General features: G+C 48.6%; 1 protein-coding gene across 6 annotated transcripts in view; it reads left to right on the top strand.

Annotated features, from left to right (window-relative positions):
- The first annotated feature begins 56 nt into the window (after window positions 1-56).
- ARHGEF6 (Rac/Cdc42 guanine nucleotide exchange factor 6) overlaps window positions 57-14,038 on the top strand; it is a 46,872-nt gene continuing 32,890 nt past the window's right edge. For 2 of the 6 annotated variants that reach the window (XM_054214315.1, XM_054214312.1), the window contains exons 1-3: window positions 57-2,739; window positions 3,775-3,858; window positions 13,176-13,260. In XM_054214315.1, coding sequence (XP_054070290.1) covers window positions 2,575-2,739; window positions 3,775-3,858; window positions 13,176-13,260 — 334 coding nt within the window. In that variant the 5' untranslated portion in view covers window positions 57-2,574. Of the gene's footprint in view, window positions 2,740-3,774; window positions 3,859-10,087; window positions 10,241-10,296; window positions 11,899-12,478; window positions 12,504-13,175; window positions 13,261-14,038 lie in introns of those variants that run through there. The other 4 variants (XM_054214314.1, XM_054214317.1, XM_054214318.1 and 1 more) reach the window with 4 other exon arrangements.

Here is a 14,038-nt window from a genome sequence, read left to right as displayed (position 1 = left end):
AGGTTTATTGTTACAAAGTGGTCTCAGTGTATGGTGTGCAAGAAAGAATAATATGCTGGAAGATTAAGAGACTCATTTTTAAGCAGTATCTTACAGTCTGGGTACTGCTGTTTAGGCTAAACCAACTCATCCTAACTAAAATGTAATGCCAGCATGCGAGCTATCATATCAAAAAAGATGGTTACCTGCCTAAAATGCTAAATAACTTAAATAATTTGTGTTAGCTCATGCATGGACTCAGACTTCATCACTGAAAGTCAGTAGTTTAAAGCATCGGTAGATTCAGCAGCAGAAAAATGCTGCAGAGTTGCTCTTTGTATTGGGTGTTTTCCCTCTATGCTGGAAAAAGAGCAAGTTACATAAAAGTGAGTGAGAAAAGTATTTTGAAAACAATTACTCTAGAATGTTACCTGAATGCTGTTCTTCACTTGCTCCTGTTACCATGCTGTTTCTGATGTATCGGAGTCCTTTGTTAATTGGGTATAGACTACCACCACCACCCCTTTTTTCTTTTTTTTTTTTTTTAACTACTGGATTAAATTATTGATGTAAATCAGACTGTAAATAAAAGTGTATTTGTAAGTTGGGGGTGGAGATTGACTGTGCAAGAGATGACTGATAATTCATTTGATTTGTCACTGTCAGCAAATAACCAGAGTTTTCCAGAGACCAGACCAGAAACTTCCTGGCTTGGTGGCTATACCTTCATACCCTGGCTTCTGCCCCAGAATTCATTTTACTGTGGGGGTGGGTGAACAAGCTGCAACGTTTCTAGGTGGGTCCTGATGTTCTTCTGAAAGATGGCCTTGAGGTGGCTGATGAGAAATCCCTTAATTTTGGGGGCTTTCTGAATATGCCTCTGTCTCTAGGTCAGTCTTTCAAGCAGCCGGTAACTGTTGAAGATGTGGGAAGTATTTTTATTTAATTGTAGTTGCAACCGTTACCATGTGCTTGGGTGCAACAGCTGCATGTGAAATAGTGGTGAAACTAAACCTGCCTGTCTGCACAAAATTAAGTTTGCTTTAGAGGAGGGAGTGGATGAAGTACTCTTTGGTGTTCAGGTTCGTAACACTGAGTATTTAATGAATCTGGTAGCATGTAATTTTCCTGATGTTGAAATACTTCTCTTGCTCTTTGCATCAGAAACGGGTATGTTCTGATGAGCTGGCTGCAGTGGATGTCTGCCATATACAAACGGTTGTTCCCAGCAGATGAATGAGCATTACCAATGGCCTTGCCTACTACAGATTTGGAAAAAGAAAAAGCAAGCTACGAAAGCGGAGACTGCAAGTACTCGCTTCTACAAAATAGTAGTGCTCATGAGAACTGGAAAAAGGAAAAAAAACCACTAAAGTTCTTGTAATTAGTCATGAATTTGACATGTTTTGCACACATATGGGTAGTTGTAGATGTATTTCACCAGATGGCAGGGAGTTTTGTGATTTGGCTTCAGCCAGTGTTGCCGTTCGCACTGGCTGCAGCGCTGTGTTGCTAGTATTTCCACACAGCAGAGGACTGGAGCTCATCCCCACGTCCTTGTAAAGGTCAAAAGCCTGTCTAACCCTGAAAGGGCAATTCTGATTTCTTACTGGTGGCTGTTAGAAATGGTCCTTATGTCGGTCCTACTACCAACCATAAGATGTGGAAAGTGGAGACACAAACCCATGCATATTTATTGTTTGTAATTACTCCTTTTGCTGTTCTGTTTCTCCCTACCCTTTTAAGTAGCCAAAGTAGTTTGAGAGCACTGATGTCTTGGAAACAATTGCATCAAGTACCAGGGTTAGGAATTGGCTCAGAATATTGTCACTGAGAAATCCTGGTCTCTAGGGTAATCTGTTCCTATTTTACTGCTTCAGTCCATGATCTCTAGTTAAACTTGGGTGTCGTCAACTGAGAAAATTGCTTTGGTTTCCATCTGTTATGGGCAAAGGACAACTGGAAAGGATAAGAAAATTTGCAAGGTGACTGGAGCTTTCTAAATTAATACGACTAATAGCAATGGATAATACTGTCCCAGAGCAGGGTGAAAAATTAATAACTACTACGTCTTCATACAGTGGATCCTGAAGAGCTGGTGGAAAAGGACATTTTTATAGGACAAATGAAGTAGTTGGGCAGTTTCGTTATCAGCTTTGGATGACTTAAATTTATGAACTTTCCAAAGTTACACAGGATGTTTGTTTTCAGAGATTATAATCTCCCAAAAATCCATTTTGGATTGTGTACTTCTATAAAACAGTTGAAAAAGGGAGGTAAGATATTGTTGGTGGAATAGCTATCCACATAAACTATTTCTATTTTCAATAATGTTGAAAACATGTAGTTAAAGGTCTGCTTTCACCATCTCTTAAAGTGGAGTGCTAGAAACTTTTATTGAAAAAGTTTCTTCCCTTAGAGTAACAGAACTTCTGGTTCTTAAGATTTGGTGAGTTTCTGTGCCGAGCAAAGAAAAAAAAAAAAAAGTAGTTTCACAGTTGAGCTCTGCAGCAGCAGAGGCAGGAAGATGTAATCACGGATGTGGGTTCCAGCAAGCTGCTGCACAGAACTGCGCTGGCGGCAGAACTCGCCGCGATGAATCCCGAAGAGCAAATTGTAACGTGGCTTATTTCATTAGGAGTTTTAAATTCCCCTAAGAAAATCGTAGATGATCCGGAGGAGTTCCTGAAAGCTTCTCTGAGAGATGGAACGGTGCTTTGTAAACTCATTAATCGGCTTCTTCCGGGATCTGCAGAGAAGGTAACTCGTTGAGATGTATTTTGCTAAATACTGCCCTGGTTGGTTTGAGGTATGGTTTTCTTTGGTACGATGAGCAAGGATGAGTGTTCAGAGGTGGAATGTTTTGCACTTCGGTTACTGGTTGTATCTAACTGAGGGCAAAGTACGATTGTAGCTTTAGCTCTTCGATTTTGTCTCTACATCCAGAAAAGCCCTGAAAGGTTGCAGTTGGGTGAGTTACGCGTGTTCATGCAGTGGCAGGAAATACCAGGCCTACCAGAAATGAAAGTATCTTGGTTTTTGAATAGAAGGATATGCAGTTGGGCTGTATTTACGTAAATATCATTAATTACGGCTGTAAATATATTCGCTCTTACAGAACTCTTGCTGTAAAATGCTTTCTTAGTCAGGAAACACACTAGAAAGGCAGGTGAGGTTACGAATAAAGGGTAAACCTTGCATCCCCGCCGTCTTGAACTGCCCCAAGGCCAGCAGATCCGCTGGTACTGAAGCCGTTTCAGCCATGCGAGTGCCTCCCGTTACAGTTTTGCGAGGCAGATATTCAGACAGCCCAAAAGTGCGATAAGTAACTGCAGGAGAAAAAAAGGGAAGGAGTCCAAGGAGAGATAGGAAATGGCAACACAGAAAAGAGGCGGTTTAATTAAAAAAAAAAAACAAAACCACAAACGCGTTCTCTACCCTGGAGAACAAGGAGCCTTTATTATGCAAAAATCACTTTTGCTAGCTCCTTATCTCTTCCTTCTGTGTGATGGTTGGGGGCAAGCGTGTTCTTAAAGGTCATGGGTTTCCCACTGTCCCGAGGGCAGTGTCATATGTTGACATTCAGAAGGAGATGCCGACCATGGCGCTGTGTGCATCACTTCCTCCACTGGCTCGCTCTTCCTGCTTTGACAGCTTGCCTGCCGCCCCCATCCGCCCCTGTAAGAAGCTTCCCTAATTCAGTATAAAACGCACATGTCAATATTCATGCAGGCCTTCTGAATAGAGGCTATACGGAAGGTAGTGCAATGAGCTCAGTGGATTTTCTTTCTTTAGTATTGCCTGGAACCTAAAAATGAAGCCGATTGCATCGGTAATATTCAAGAGTTCCTGAAAGGCTGTGCACCCCTTAAAGTGGAGGTAAGTCAACTCGCGTCCTTTCTCTTATTGTTGTAACATTGCTTTTGAAATCAGCCTTCCAAAAGGCAGCCAGATACCAGAGGGACGAAATCCCTCGTGTTTTGTATTAACAACATAAATGAGAGCCTGGGTAATTTGGTGTTCTGTCTGGAGAGTTTGGAAACGGGAATGTATTGACTGTGAGCTTAACAGATTCCTTATCTCCTTCTGAGACGAGCCCCGGGCAGAAATGCGTGCAGCAGTGGCAGGAGGTCCGTCTAAACGGAGTCAAGCAGCATGGACCCGTTCACATATTTTTTTAATTATTAGCAGGGATTGCAGGTTTTAGCTTGCTTTACTATGAAGCTGAAATATTCTTAATGCTGCAGTGTTTTTCATCCCCTCGCAACTGTTGCGTGACATTCTGCCAAAAACGTAATATTAAATTGATCCTTGCATATAAAAATACTCCTAATGATGACAAAAGACACCTTTTCAGTGGCTATTCCTGATCCTATCTATGTGCTGGTTCTTATCACAGATAAGATGTTTTAGCATATGCTTTAGCATAGCTCAGATTTGCAAGATCAGAGTCTAAATGAATCCCTTAAGAGTTCAGCTAATTTTTGCCTTCAGATTTTTTACTAGAGTGCATATGGATTTTAAATGTAAAGACTTCCGTATCACAGGAAAAAAGAAACCTGTGAGTAAGAGCCATCACTCTCGTTTGAAATATGATCGACATGGTGAAAAAAATACATATTCTGAAGACAAATTCTGCCAGAAACGGGGACATTGGGCATTACACAGCACCCAAGGGCATCCTTTGGCATTACAGAGAATATTCATGCACCGCGGTGAGGGAAGTCCAACCCGTGGTAGCTCTGCTCCTGCGCTTTTCCTTTGAAGGTCTAAACAAACGAAAGAGCCTTTCTTCTCCTCGGAGCTCTTTAGCTAACCAGCAGGAAAATCTGCTCGTTCCAGAGCTGTTTCTCTAGCCTGTTGTTTCCCCGGAATGCGTTTCTCGGAGCCTGCTGCCGCAGCCCGCTTTTCAGAGCAGATATATATAGACTCACTGAAGGCCTATCGGATCAGACATCGCTTGTGCTGACCATGTGATTCCCTCCGTTTTTCAGAGAGTTTCTATTTGAAAACTAAATCATAGTGGTTGTGGTGGAAAATATTAAAAAATAGGAGTCTTAAACAGCTAAAAGAAGGGACAAGGGAACAGTCAATGGTTGTGCTTTAACATCTCGCAGTTTTGGAAGCCAGTTCTGCAATATTGCAGTCGGACTCCACGATTTTCAGATGATAGGAACTAGCGACAATGTGTGTGCCCAGCTCTACATGTTGCTCCGATCCTCCCTGGCCCTTTTCTTCCTTGGTTTTAATTTAAGAAAAGGTTTCTGACTCCTTTTTTTCTTCTAATTTATAACCCACTTAATCTTTGATGTATTCTGATCCTTCAGTAACTCCCCTGGTGCTTGTGTGGTTGCCCCCGTCTTGGTTGCTGTGAAAGGAGACCTCAAAAGCTGAATAAAAGCTCGAATCTCTCAAGCTCGAGTTTAAATTTTGCAGTGAAATGAAAATGATTTCTTTTTCTAAATGATTTTTCCAATCATGATCATTCCAAAAATGATTTTTTTTTTTCCAAATTATTAAGTCATATTACAACGCCAAATAAAGACAGGAATTTTGCTTCTTCCTGGCTCCTCTCTTTAGGCTCGGGCAGAGGAACGCCTGAGGTAGGACAGCTGAGATGGTGGCCAAGGCATGGCCCAAGTCAGAGTGCTCATGCTTCCCCCTGGCTCTTCACCTCCCCTATTCCCAGCTTTTCCAAGCGCTCTGAAGGCAAAGCCAGAGGAGACATGAAAACCCTCTGCCGTCTGTTCCTTCTCAATGCTGCCCTGTTTGGACCCTCTTGGCAACGAGACTCGAAGAAGCCTACCTAGAGGTGGTCCTCCCTCATGTCTGGTGCTTGGTTTGCCTTGGGAAGGGCCACTGCCCTTCAGAGGGGGTTTCTCTGCAGCACATTTACTCCAAAAGCATGTTTGGAGTATCAGAACAGGCAGGGAACTTTCTGGTTCCAAGATCCGTCAGCAGTGACGTTGCAGTGACCTGGTCTTGGTCTAAGGAAGATGAGCATAGGGTAGCAAATGTGCTCTGCTCCAGCATGCTGGCTTGAGAAAGGGGTAGTGTGAGGAAAGCTCTTGGCTTAATCAGTTTGGATTCCCTGATGGCCATCCTGCTGCTTGCCCACACTTTGGGTTTGACAATAAAACCCTAGTGCTTCTGTCAAATTCTGCCCTCCTCCAAGTGCCACAGAGAAACTCTTGTTCCTTAACATGCAGAAGTAGCCTGGGACTGCCTCTGAGCCACTTCTCCTGTCTTGCGACCGACGAGTGCGTGTTAAGGTCAGAGATTCTGTTCCTGTTGCAGATGTGAGCAAAAGAGGATGTTCTGAGGAAATTCAGAGCTCACAACTTCTACTCTGGATACTCACTTGTACGAAAGGCCTCGTCCTGGGAACTCAAGTGTGACAAACTTCACACGTGACATTAAACATCCCGTCCCAGCATCCCGTCCCAACATCCCATGGCTTCCTCGTGCTTTGCCAAGGCAGTGGCCACCCTCGTACTGTGCTCTATACTTGGTTCTTGTTTCTGCGGCAGAGGTTTGCGCAGCAGGAGCTGAGTACATCCCTGAGCGTTGCTAGCGTGCAGGGCAGGTGGTCGCTGTGGAAGGCAGGGTTTCCAACAGCATTGGGCTGAAACCCAGGTCCCACTTTCCACTGAGCGGGCGCTCCTTCCCGATCTCTTCCAGCGGGAAGAGCATGCGAAGAGGTTACTCCTGCAGAGCTGCACGTACAGGCTTCCCTCCCACCCTTCTTTGTTGTCCTGGTAACTCAGTCTTAGGAAGTGGAAGAAAGACACAGCAAGGCAAACGGCACCTTCTTCCCTCTAACGGGAACAGTGAAAGATTTGGACATACTGGAAGGGAGGGAGAAGGACACTCCGTGACCTTCCTGCTTTGAGGTGGCTCTGTTAATTGCAGCAGCTCTACAGGCTAAGTTTGAGCTGGAGGGGTCCATCTTGTTGCAGGGTATAAATACCCAAACTCTTCCTTAGCTTCAGCCCAGGACTGAAGCCTGCAAAGATTCGCTGCTTCAAATGCGTTAGTCCTAAAAAAAGAAGGCAAGCAGGGGAATAAACACCTCCTTCTAACTAGTCAAGTGCTGTCATTAGGTGAAACAATAAGACTGTGTCTGAAATCTTCTGACTGCTTTTCAGCGCTAGAATTTCACCCAAGTCATAAGAACATCTGTGAGCCCAGCTCTGCTGAGACAGAGGATTGGGCAGAGGACGTGGGCACCTCTTTGGAGCTGAACTGTCCTTGGGGGTGGTTCTTTGGTGGTTTGGACTGAGGAACGGTGCAGATGACCTGACTGTGCTTCATTTATGCTGTGGCTTCAAGCTCTGAGCTGCCTGTGTGACCCAAGATCTGGCCCAGTGAGTGAGGACCGGTGAGGCAGTGGCAAGAGGGCTGAGGTGGAAAGCGGAAGGCAAAGAAGTTCAGGCCTGGTGATCAGGTAGACTCTAGTTTAGAAGATACAGGGAAAAGACGACATGATAGAGAGCAGGCCTGCAGAAAAGGACTTGGGGGTACTGGTGGGTGAAAGCTGGACATGAGCCAACAGTGTGCGCTTGTAACCCAGAAGACCAATCGCATCCTGGGCTGCATCAAAAGAAGCATGGCCAGCAGATCCAGAGAGGGGATTTTGCCCCTCTGCTCTGCTCTGGTGAGACCCCACCTGAGTACTGTGTCCAGCTCTGGAGCCCTCAGCACAAGAAGGACATGGACCTGTTGGAGCGGGGCCAGGGATGATCTGAGGGCTGGAGCCCCTCTCCTATGAAGACAGGCTGAGAGAGCTGGGGGTGTTCAGCCTGGAGAAGAGAAGGCTCCGGGGAGACCTTCGAGCCCCTTCCAGTCCCTGAAGGGGGCCTACACGAAAGCCGGGGAGGGGCTGTTGGCAAGGGCATGTAGCGACAGGACGAGGGGCAATGGTTTTAAACTAGAGCAGGGTGGGTTTAGATGAGACATTAGGAAGAAGTTCTTTACAGTGAGGGTGGTGAGACACTGGCCCAGGTTGCCCAGAGAGGTGGTGGAGGCCCCATCCCTGGAGACATTCAAGGCCAGGCTGGATGAGGCTCTGAGCAACCTGATCTAGTTGAAGACGTCCCTGCTGACTGCAGCGGGGTTGGACTAGATGGCCTTTAGAGGTCCCTTCCAACCCAACACATTCTATGATTGTATGGTCATGAGTAACGAGAAAAATCAGGTAGAAAGCTCCTGGCCTAGCTTGTTAGTCTTTGCTTTTACTGTTGACACCACTGTGCATGTAGCAACAGCAGCTCGATAGCTGAGCATCATTTACTGCTGAAGAAGCACAAGACTTTCATTCAGCAGCAGCATTTTATTGCTAATGTGACCACAAAACTTCTGGCAAGGGGCTGAATTTTGTGAACTAAGAATGGTATCTGCAAGATACATCAATAGCTGGATTAAACCTGACTGTCCAGAAGGATCCTAGAGCACGCAGCGTGCCGTTGCCATCGTGGGCAGAACTGAAGCCCTTTCTGCAGTTGGAGGTGTTTGTGGCCTTCACCGATCTGTTTGTACTTGGATGGAGGTCTTGAAGGCAAATGAAAAATCATCACCCCCTTGGCTCCCCATCCATGTTCTCCCAAAGCACACATTGGCTTCTCTCCTGGTTTCCTTGCTGGGTCATGTCAAAAGTGGAAGCCCCAGCCCAGCACTGACCAGTGCAGGCACTAGTGAACAGTCACGTCTGCATTCAGAGTGACCCAGTGTCCCAGGTGTGGGGGTCTCTGACACCCCTGTGTCCCTGTGTGGGGCCGGGACCTACAGCCGGGTGTCACCCTGGGTGCCAGTGCCATGCTTCCTTCCCTTTCCAGACTGCAGCCTGCTGTTGCGCCGAGGTGTCCGTGGATTTCTGCGCTCCCCGCAGCTGAGTGTTCCCCGAACAGATGGGCACAGGCAGCAGCGGCGCCGTGCTGGCCATGGCGGGGACATGCCGTCTCTGAGAATCCACTGCCTCCACCCAACTGTGCCTCAGCTGCAGGCCCTTCTGCAGCCTTTCTCTTCAGTGCTGCAGAAACGCTGCAATTACCACTTCAACAGCCTGGATTTTCCTTTCTTTTCCTACCTTTTCCCCCTCATTTGTCCTATATTTTTTCCTGTTCTTTTTCCTTTCCCTTTCTTTTTCCTTTCATTTCTTTTCTTTCATTTTTTTCCTTTCCCCCTTCATTTTCACCTTACCCCTCTTTCTTGATTCACTTTTTCTCTGTCCCTTCCCTCTTCCCTTCCCCCTTCCTTTTTCCCTTTCCCTATCCTTTCTTCCTCCCCATCCCTTTTCCCTTCCCTGTCCTTTTTCCTTTCCTCTTTTTTCCTTTCCCCATCCTTTCCCCTTCCCCCTTTCCTTTTTTCCTTTCCCCCTTCCCTTCCCTTTCATCTTACCCCTCTTTTCTGATTCACTTTTTCTCCTTCCCTTCCCTCTTCCCTTTCCCCATTCTTTCTCCTTCCCCCTTTTTATTTTCCTTCCCCCTTTTTATTTTCCTTCCCCCTTTTTATTTTCCTTCCCCCTTTTTATTTTCCTTCCCCCTTCCTTTTTTCATTTCCCCTTTCCTTTTTTCCCCTTTCCCCTTCCCTTGCCTTTCATCTTACCCCTCTTTCCTGATTCACTTTTTCTCCTTCCTTTCCCCTTCCCCCTTTTTTCCTTCCCCCTTCCTTTTTCCTTCCCCTTTTTTCCATTCTTCTTTCCTTTTTTTCCATTCTCCTTTCTTTTTTTCCATTCTTTCCTTTTTTTCCTTTCCCCCTTCCCTTTCATCTTACCCCTCTTTCCTGATTCACTTTTTCTCCTTCCTTTCCCCTTCCCCTTTTTTTTCCTTCCCCCCTTTTTTCCTTCCCCCCTTTTTTTTCTTCCCCCCTTTTTTTCCCTACCCCCTTTTTTTCTTCCCTCTTCCTTTTTTCCTTCCCCCTTTCCTTTTTTCCTTTTCCCTTTTTCCTTCCCCCTTGCCCTTTTTCCTTCCCGCTTCCCCTTACCCCTCTTTCCTCCTTCACTTTCTCCCTTTCCCCCTCCCCTTTCCCCATTCTCCATCCCTCTCCCCCCGGGGGCCCTCCCCGCTCCTCCCATCCCTCAGCGGCCGGCGGGGCGGAGCGGGGGCGGTGGCGGCGGCGGCGGCGGCGCCGCCTGTCACTTCCCCTTCCCTTTCCCCTTCCCTTCCCCTTCCCCGCTCCGCGATTCGGCTCCGGGTCAGAGCCGCAAGCGGCCGCCCCGCACCACCGCCATGCCCCGGGGCTGCGCTCCCTCCCGCTCGCCACCGTGAGTACCCACCGGCACCCCGCGACACGCACACCGCGACCCCAGCTGCCCGGCGACACCCCCCGAGGACCGGCTGGGGACACCCGCGGGGTGTTACCCTCCCCGCGCCGGGTGCGGGGGGCTGGATGCTGCCCTCGTTTTGCGGCTCTGTGCGTGTGTGTATTTGGGTGCGAAAGCCCCACCGTGGGGTGGGGGGTGTCCTTCCCCTCTCTCTGTCCCCAGGGCAAAGCTCTCCGTGCTCCCGCAGCCCGGTTTTCACCGGGAAACGCCGGCACCCGTGGGATCGCGCGGCTCCAGCCCCTCACGCTCGGGTTTGGGGGAAAAGAGTCGCGATCGCCCCCGTTTCTGGGCTCGGAGGTTCGCCGGGGGTTTTGTCTAACCGCGTTTTGTGCCGATAAAACATCTCAGGCTCGAAAACACAACGCGGCTTCCCCTAACTTTTCTCCACCTCCCATCCCGGCGCTGGGAATTTGGGTGCTGGGTGACTTGCTAGATGCCCCCCCCCCACACACAAAGGTTTTGATTTCGGCGTCCTTCCCGAAAAGCCGGCTGCTTCGTCTGGTCTGTGCCCCGGAGAGCACCGGCCTCTCCTCACCTTCTGGCTGTCTCTGGAGGAGGATCCGCGGTGCAGCAGTGCAGGTTTTCTCTCTCCTGGTGCGATGCCCGGCGGAGCAGCCGGAATCCTTCCCCACGGAGAGCCGCCGTCTCTGCTTCTGGAAGGAGGAAAAGCATTTTAATGGAGACCCTCTGATGACAGCCTTGGGTTTTACTTGCGTCTTCCATGAGCTAAGAGTGAAAAAGCCTTCCCCCCCCTCTGTTTTTCATCTAGCCTTGCATCTTGTCTTTTAGTTAAGAATGGAATTCTGGATGGATTGCACTGGGAAAAGTAATTTTTAGCTTGTAAATGAGGACTTTTCTTTATGACGAGTTTATTCTGGAACAAGCTGCGGAGTACATTTACGTTACAGTAGCTGATCCAAAAGAATTTTCCACGCAGCCGTTGCTCCACAGTAGCAATTCCAGGCAATTTCGCCATGAAGAAAAGCCCTGAAAGGTTATTGCTTGCTTTTGTGATAGTTTTTTGGGGTTTTTTTTGCATCTCCCTCCTGCCACCCATTCCTCTGGGCTTCCTCAGTCTGATGACTCTGAGCTTACAGCATTATTCTGTGCATTGAAGGATCAGGGATGTATTTTGCTGCTTTGGTCCTTTAAAAAAAGAAAAAAAGAAAAAAAAAAAAAAGAGAGATGCCGTTCATTCAAGGCAGGACTTGTTTTTCTGGACTTGCTGAGGTGGAAGGAAAAGGGTATGGCTGAGAAAATGACACACCAGGGAGATGCACGCAGACGTCCCAGCCTCGCTGTTTACTTTCCCCTTCTGCGTGGCGGGAGGGTGAAGGCGGGTTGCTGCAGCCTCGCCTCCTCCAGTGGCTGCCAACGGGGTCAGCGCTCGCCCGGGCTCTCCCGTGCTGTCTCCCTTTCCACGGAGACGCTCACGTCGCTGCCGAGGGCTGGAGGCGACGCTCAGATAGCACCGGCTGCCGTCGCAGGGCAGGAAAACTAGTTCACGCACCAGTTGGCAGAAGGGATGGGGGCCGCGTGGTCCAGAGGAGCAAACCCAAGAGGGCGCGGGTGGTAGATCGGCGTGGAAACAGCCCCAGGTAGGTGGGGACGTCCCCAAAATGCGTAGATGGGATCGGAGCTGCGGAGCTACTGGTTTTAATACTTGTAATGACATCAGGCTGGCTGTTCCCCCTCTCAGTGTGGATTAAATTTCTTTAGGGCAAAACCTTTCTCCCAGTATGGAGCGGCTGAGGCGAGTTTTTTAAAGATATTCTCAGCAAAGAGCAGCCTTTGTGCTGCCCCTTTTGGACTTGGTGGCTTGCGCTGATGTGTGGGGAGGGAGAGATGCCGCGAGCATCCCGGGCTGCGGAAGGGGCTGTCCCCCTTCCTATTTGCAAAATGCCAAGCGTACCCAAGGAGCAATACGCGGAAAGCAAGAAAGGGCCGTTTTAAAGGGCAGTTCTACCCTGAAGGTAATTAACGCTCGCGTACTTATTTAGCAGGATGCGCTCCAGTCCGTCAGAAGTGTTTAAGTAGACAGCGTCTGCCAGGAGAGCCTTAAAATCATCTTTCCTGTTCTTTGGATTTGCGGATCTGTGGTCTCCATCTGCAAGACAACGTGTCTTTGAGGACCGGCAGATGGTGCCTCGGTGGTACCAATAACGGGGGCTTTTTTGTGTCGCTTGTCTTTGCTTCGTTAATGGTAGGATTTGTACAGCCTGCATGAAGCGGAGGGCGTTTCTCGTGTGTTAGAGGGGATCGCAGTGTTTTGGAAACTCAAATTGCCCCCTCATTGTGCTGGGGGCGATTTCGGAAGGGCTGGGCGTACAAGGTCCCGGTTACCAGTCAGAGAAAATAAGCCCTTGCTAACGATGTATATCTGTCCTTGCTGTTGAGGTTTAGGAGCTCGAAATTCTTTAGAGTGGAGTCTTTGCACACGAAATAACCGGTTTTGGCTTCCTGTGAAAAAATGCAAATGCCGTATCGCAAGAGCAGAAAATTCTGTGTGTTTGTTTCTTCTGCTGCGGAAAATATGTGTGTGTGTGTGTGTGTTTTCAATAACAAAAATAGCAGCAAAATCTTTCCTTCCCTGGAGGCAAGCAGTAACCTTCGCTGTGATTTTGAGGAGTCCCTTCCCTGCCGACAGCACTGATTTCTCCCAAGTGCCGCCGGGTCCCCCTGCCCTTCCCACGCCGCCTGCCACCGGGAATTCCCTTGTTGTAAAGGAAAACGGGATTCGCCAGCCCTGAACAAACACCCTTTCCCTGCGGAGACAGGCAGGCCGCTCCGTCCTCCCTGTCTCCCACTCCCTGGGCTGCTCAGGTGGCTGGAGCGAGACCTTTCGCCCCCGACTCACCAAATTTGTCTTCCGCAGGTGTTTGATCCACATGATTTGTACACCGGAGAACGCTTCTCCAAGGTCCTGAGTACATTAACAGCTGTAAATAAAGCTACTGAAGGTAAGAAAAAAATGGGTTTTTTTCCATCTCGTATGTATGCTGGGGTGGGTTGGTTGGGTTTTTTTTGTAATTCTGAGTTTATGGTGATTTCAGGAGGCTCGGCAAACTGTGCTGCCGGCAGCGATGCCTGATGCCGGATGGCGGAATTGTCATTTCATGCTTCTTTCTGCCAGCTCTGGGCTTAGACGTGGCGTTTCGGGAGTCGCCGTGCGCGCTTTGCGGCGCTCGATTGTCGCTTTTACGCGAAGGGACCTCTGCTCGGTTCTGACAGCGTTGAGGGAGCGTGAAGTAGGTCACCGTAAAGGAGCCTCCATGTAAATGAGCCTGCACCTCCCCAAATGCAAATAGCGGATTTTAAGTAGTGCGTTTTAAAGCCGAAGAGGAAAAACAGATCCATCTGCATAATATCTTTACAGAATGTCAAAACAAACGTCCTTGCCAGATGCTCGGTCAATTGTATTGATGTTTCGCTCCCTCCTCTCCCCGGGTCCCTGGAGCAGGCTCCTGGATTTGGGAATCCAGCTGATGGCTTCTCCTGCCTCCTGGGGTGCGGGAGCCGAAACAAAGCAAATCACCTCCTCTCCTTTCCATCCCAAAAGTGTAGCGGCTCCCTACAAGACTGCTTTAAACTGATACATGGTCACGCAGGGCTGTGGAAGAAGTGCAGCTGGGAGGGCGACGGCCGCATGGTGCTCGGGGGGGTGAGAGGAGCAGGGTCTCAATCAGAGAGGCGAGGAGCAGGTCTGCGCAGAGCCAGAAGGGGCTTTTGGGATGGAAA

The sequence above is a fragment of the Rissa tridactyla genome, chromosome 9 (genome assembly GCF_028500815.1).
Source record: "Rissa tridactyla isolate bRisTri1 chromosome 9, bRisTri1.patW.cur.20221130, whole genome shotgun sequence".
Taxonomy (NCBI): Eukaryota; Metazoa; Chordata; class Aves; order Charadriiformes; family Laridae; genus Rissa; species Rissa tridactyla.
This window is presented reverse-complemented; position numbering and strand designations above follow the sequence as displayed.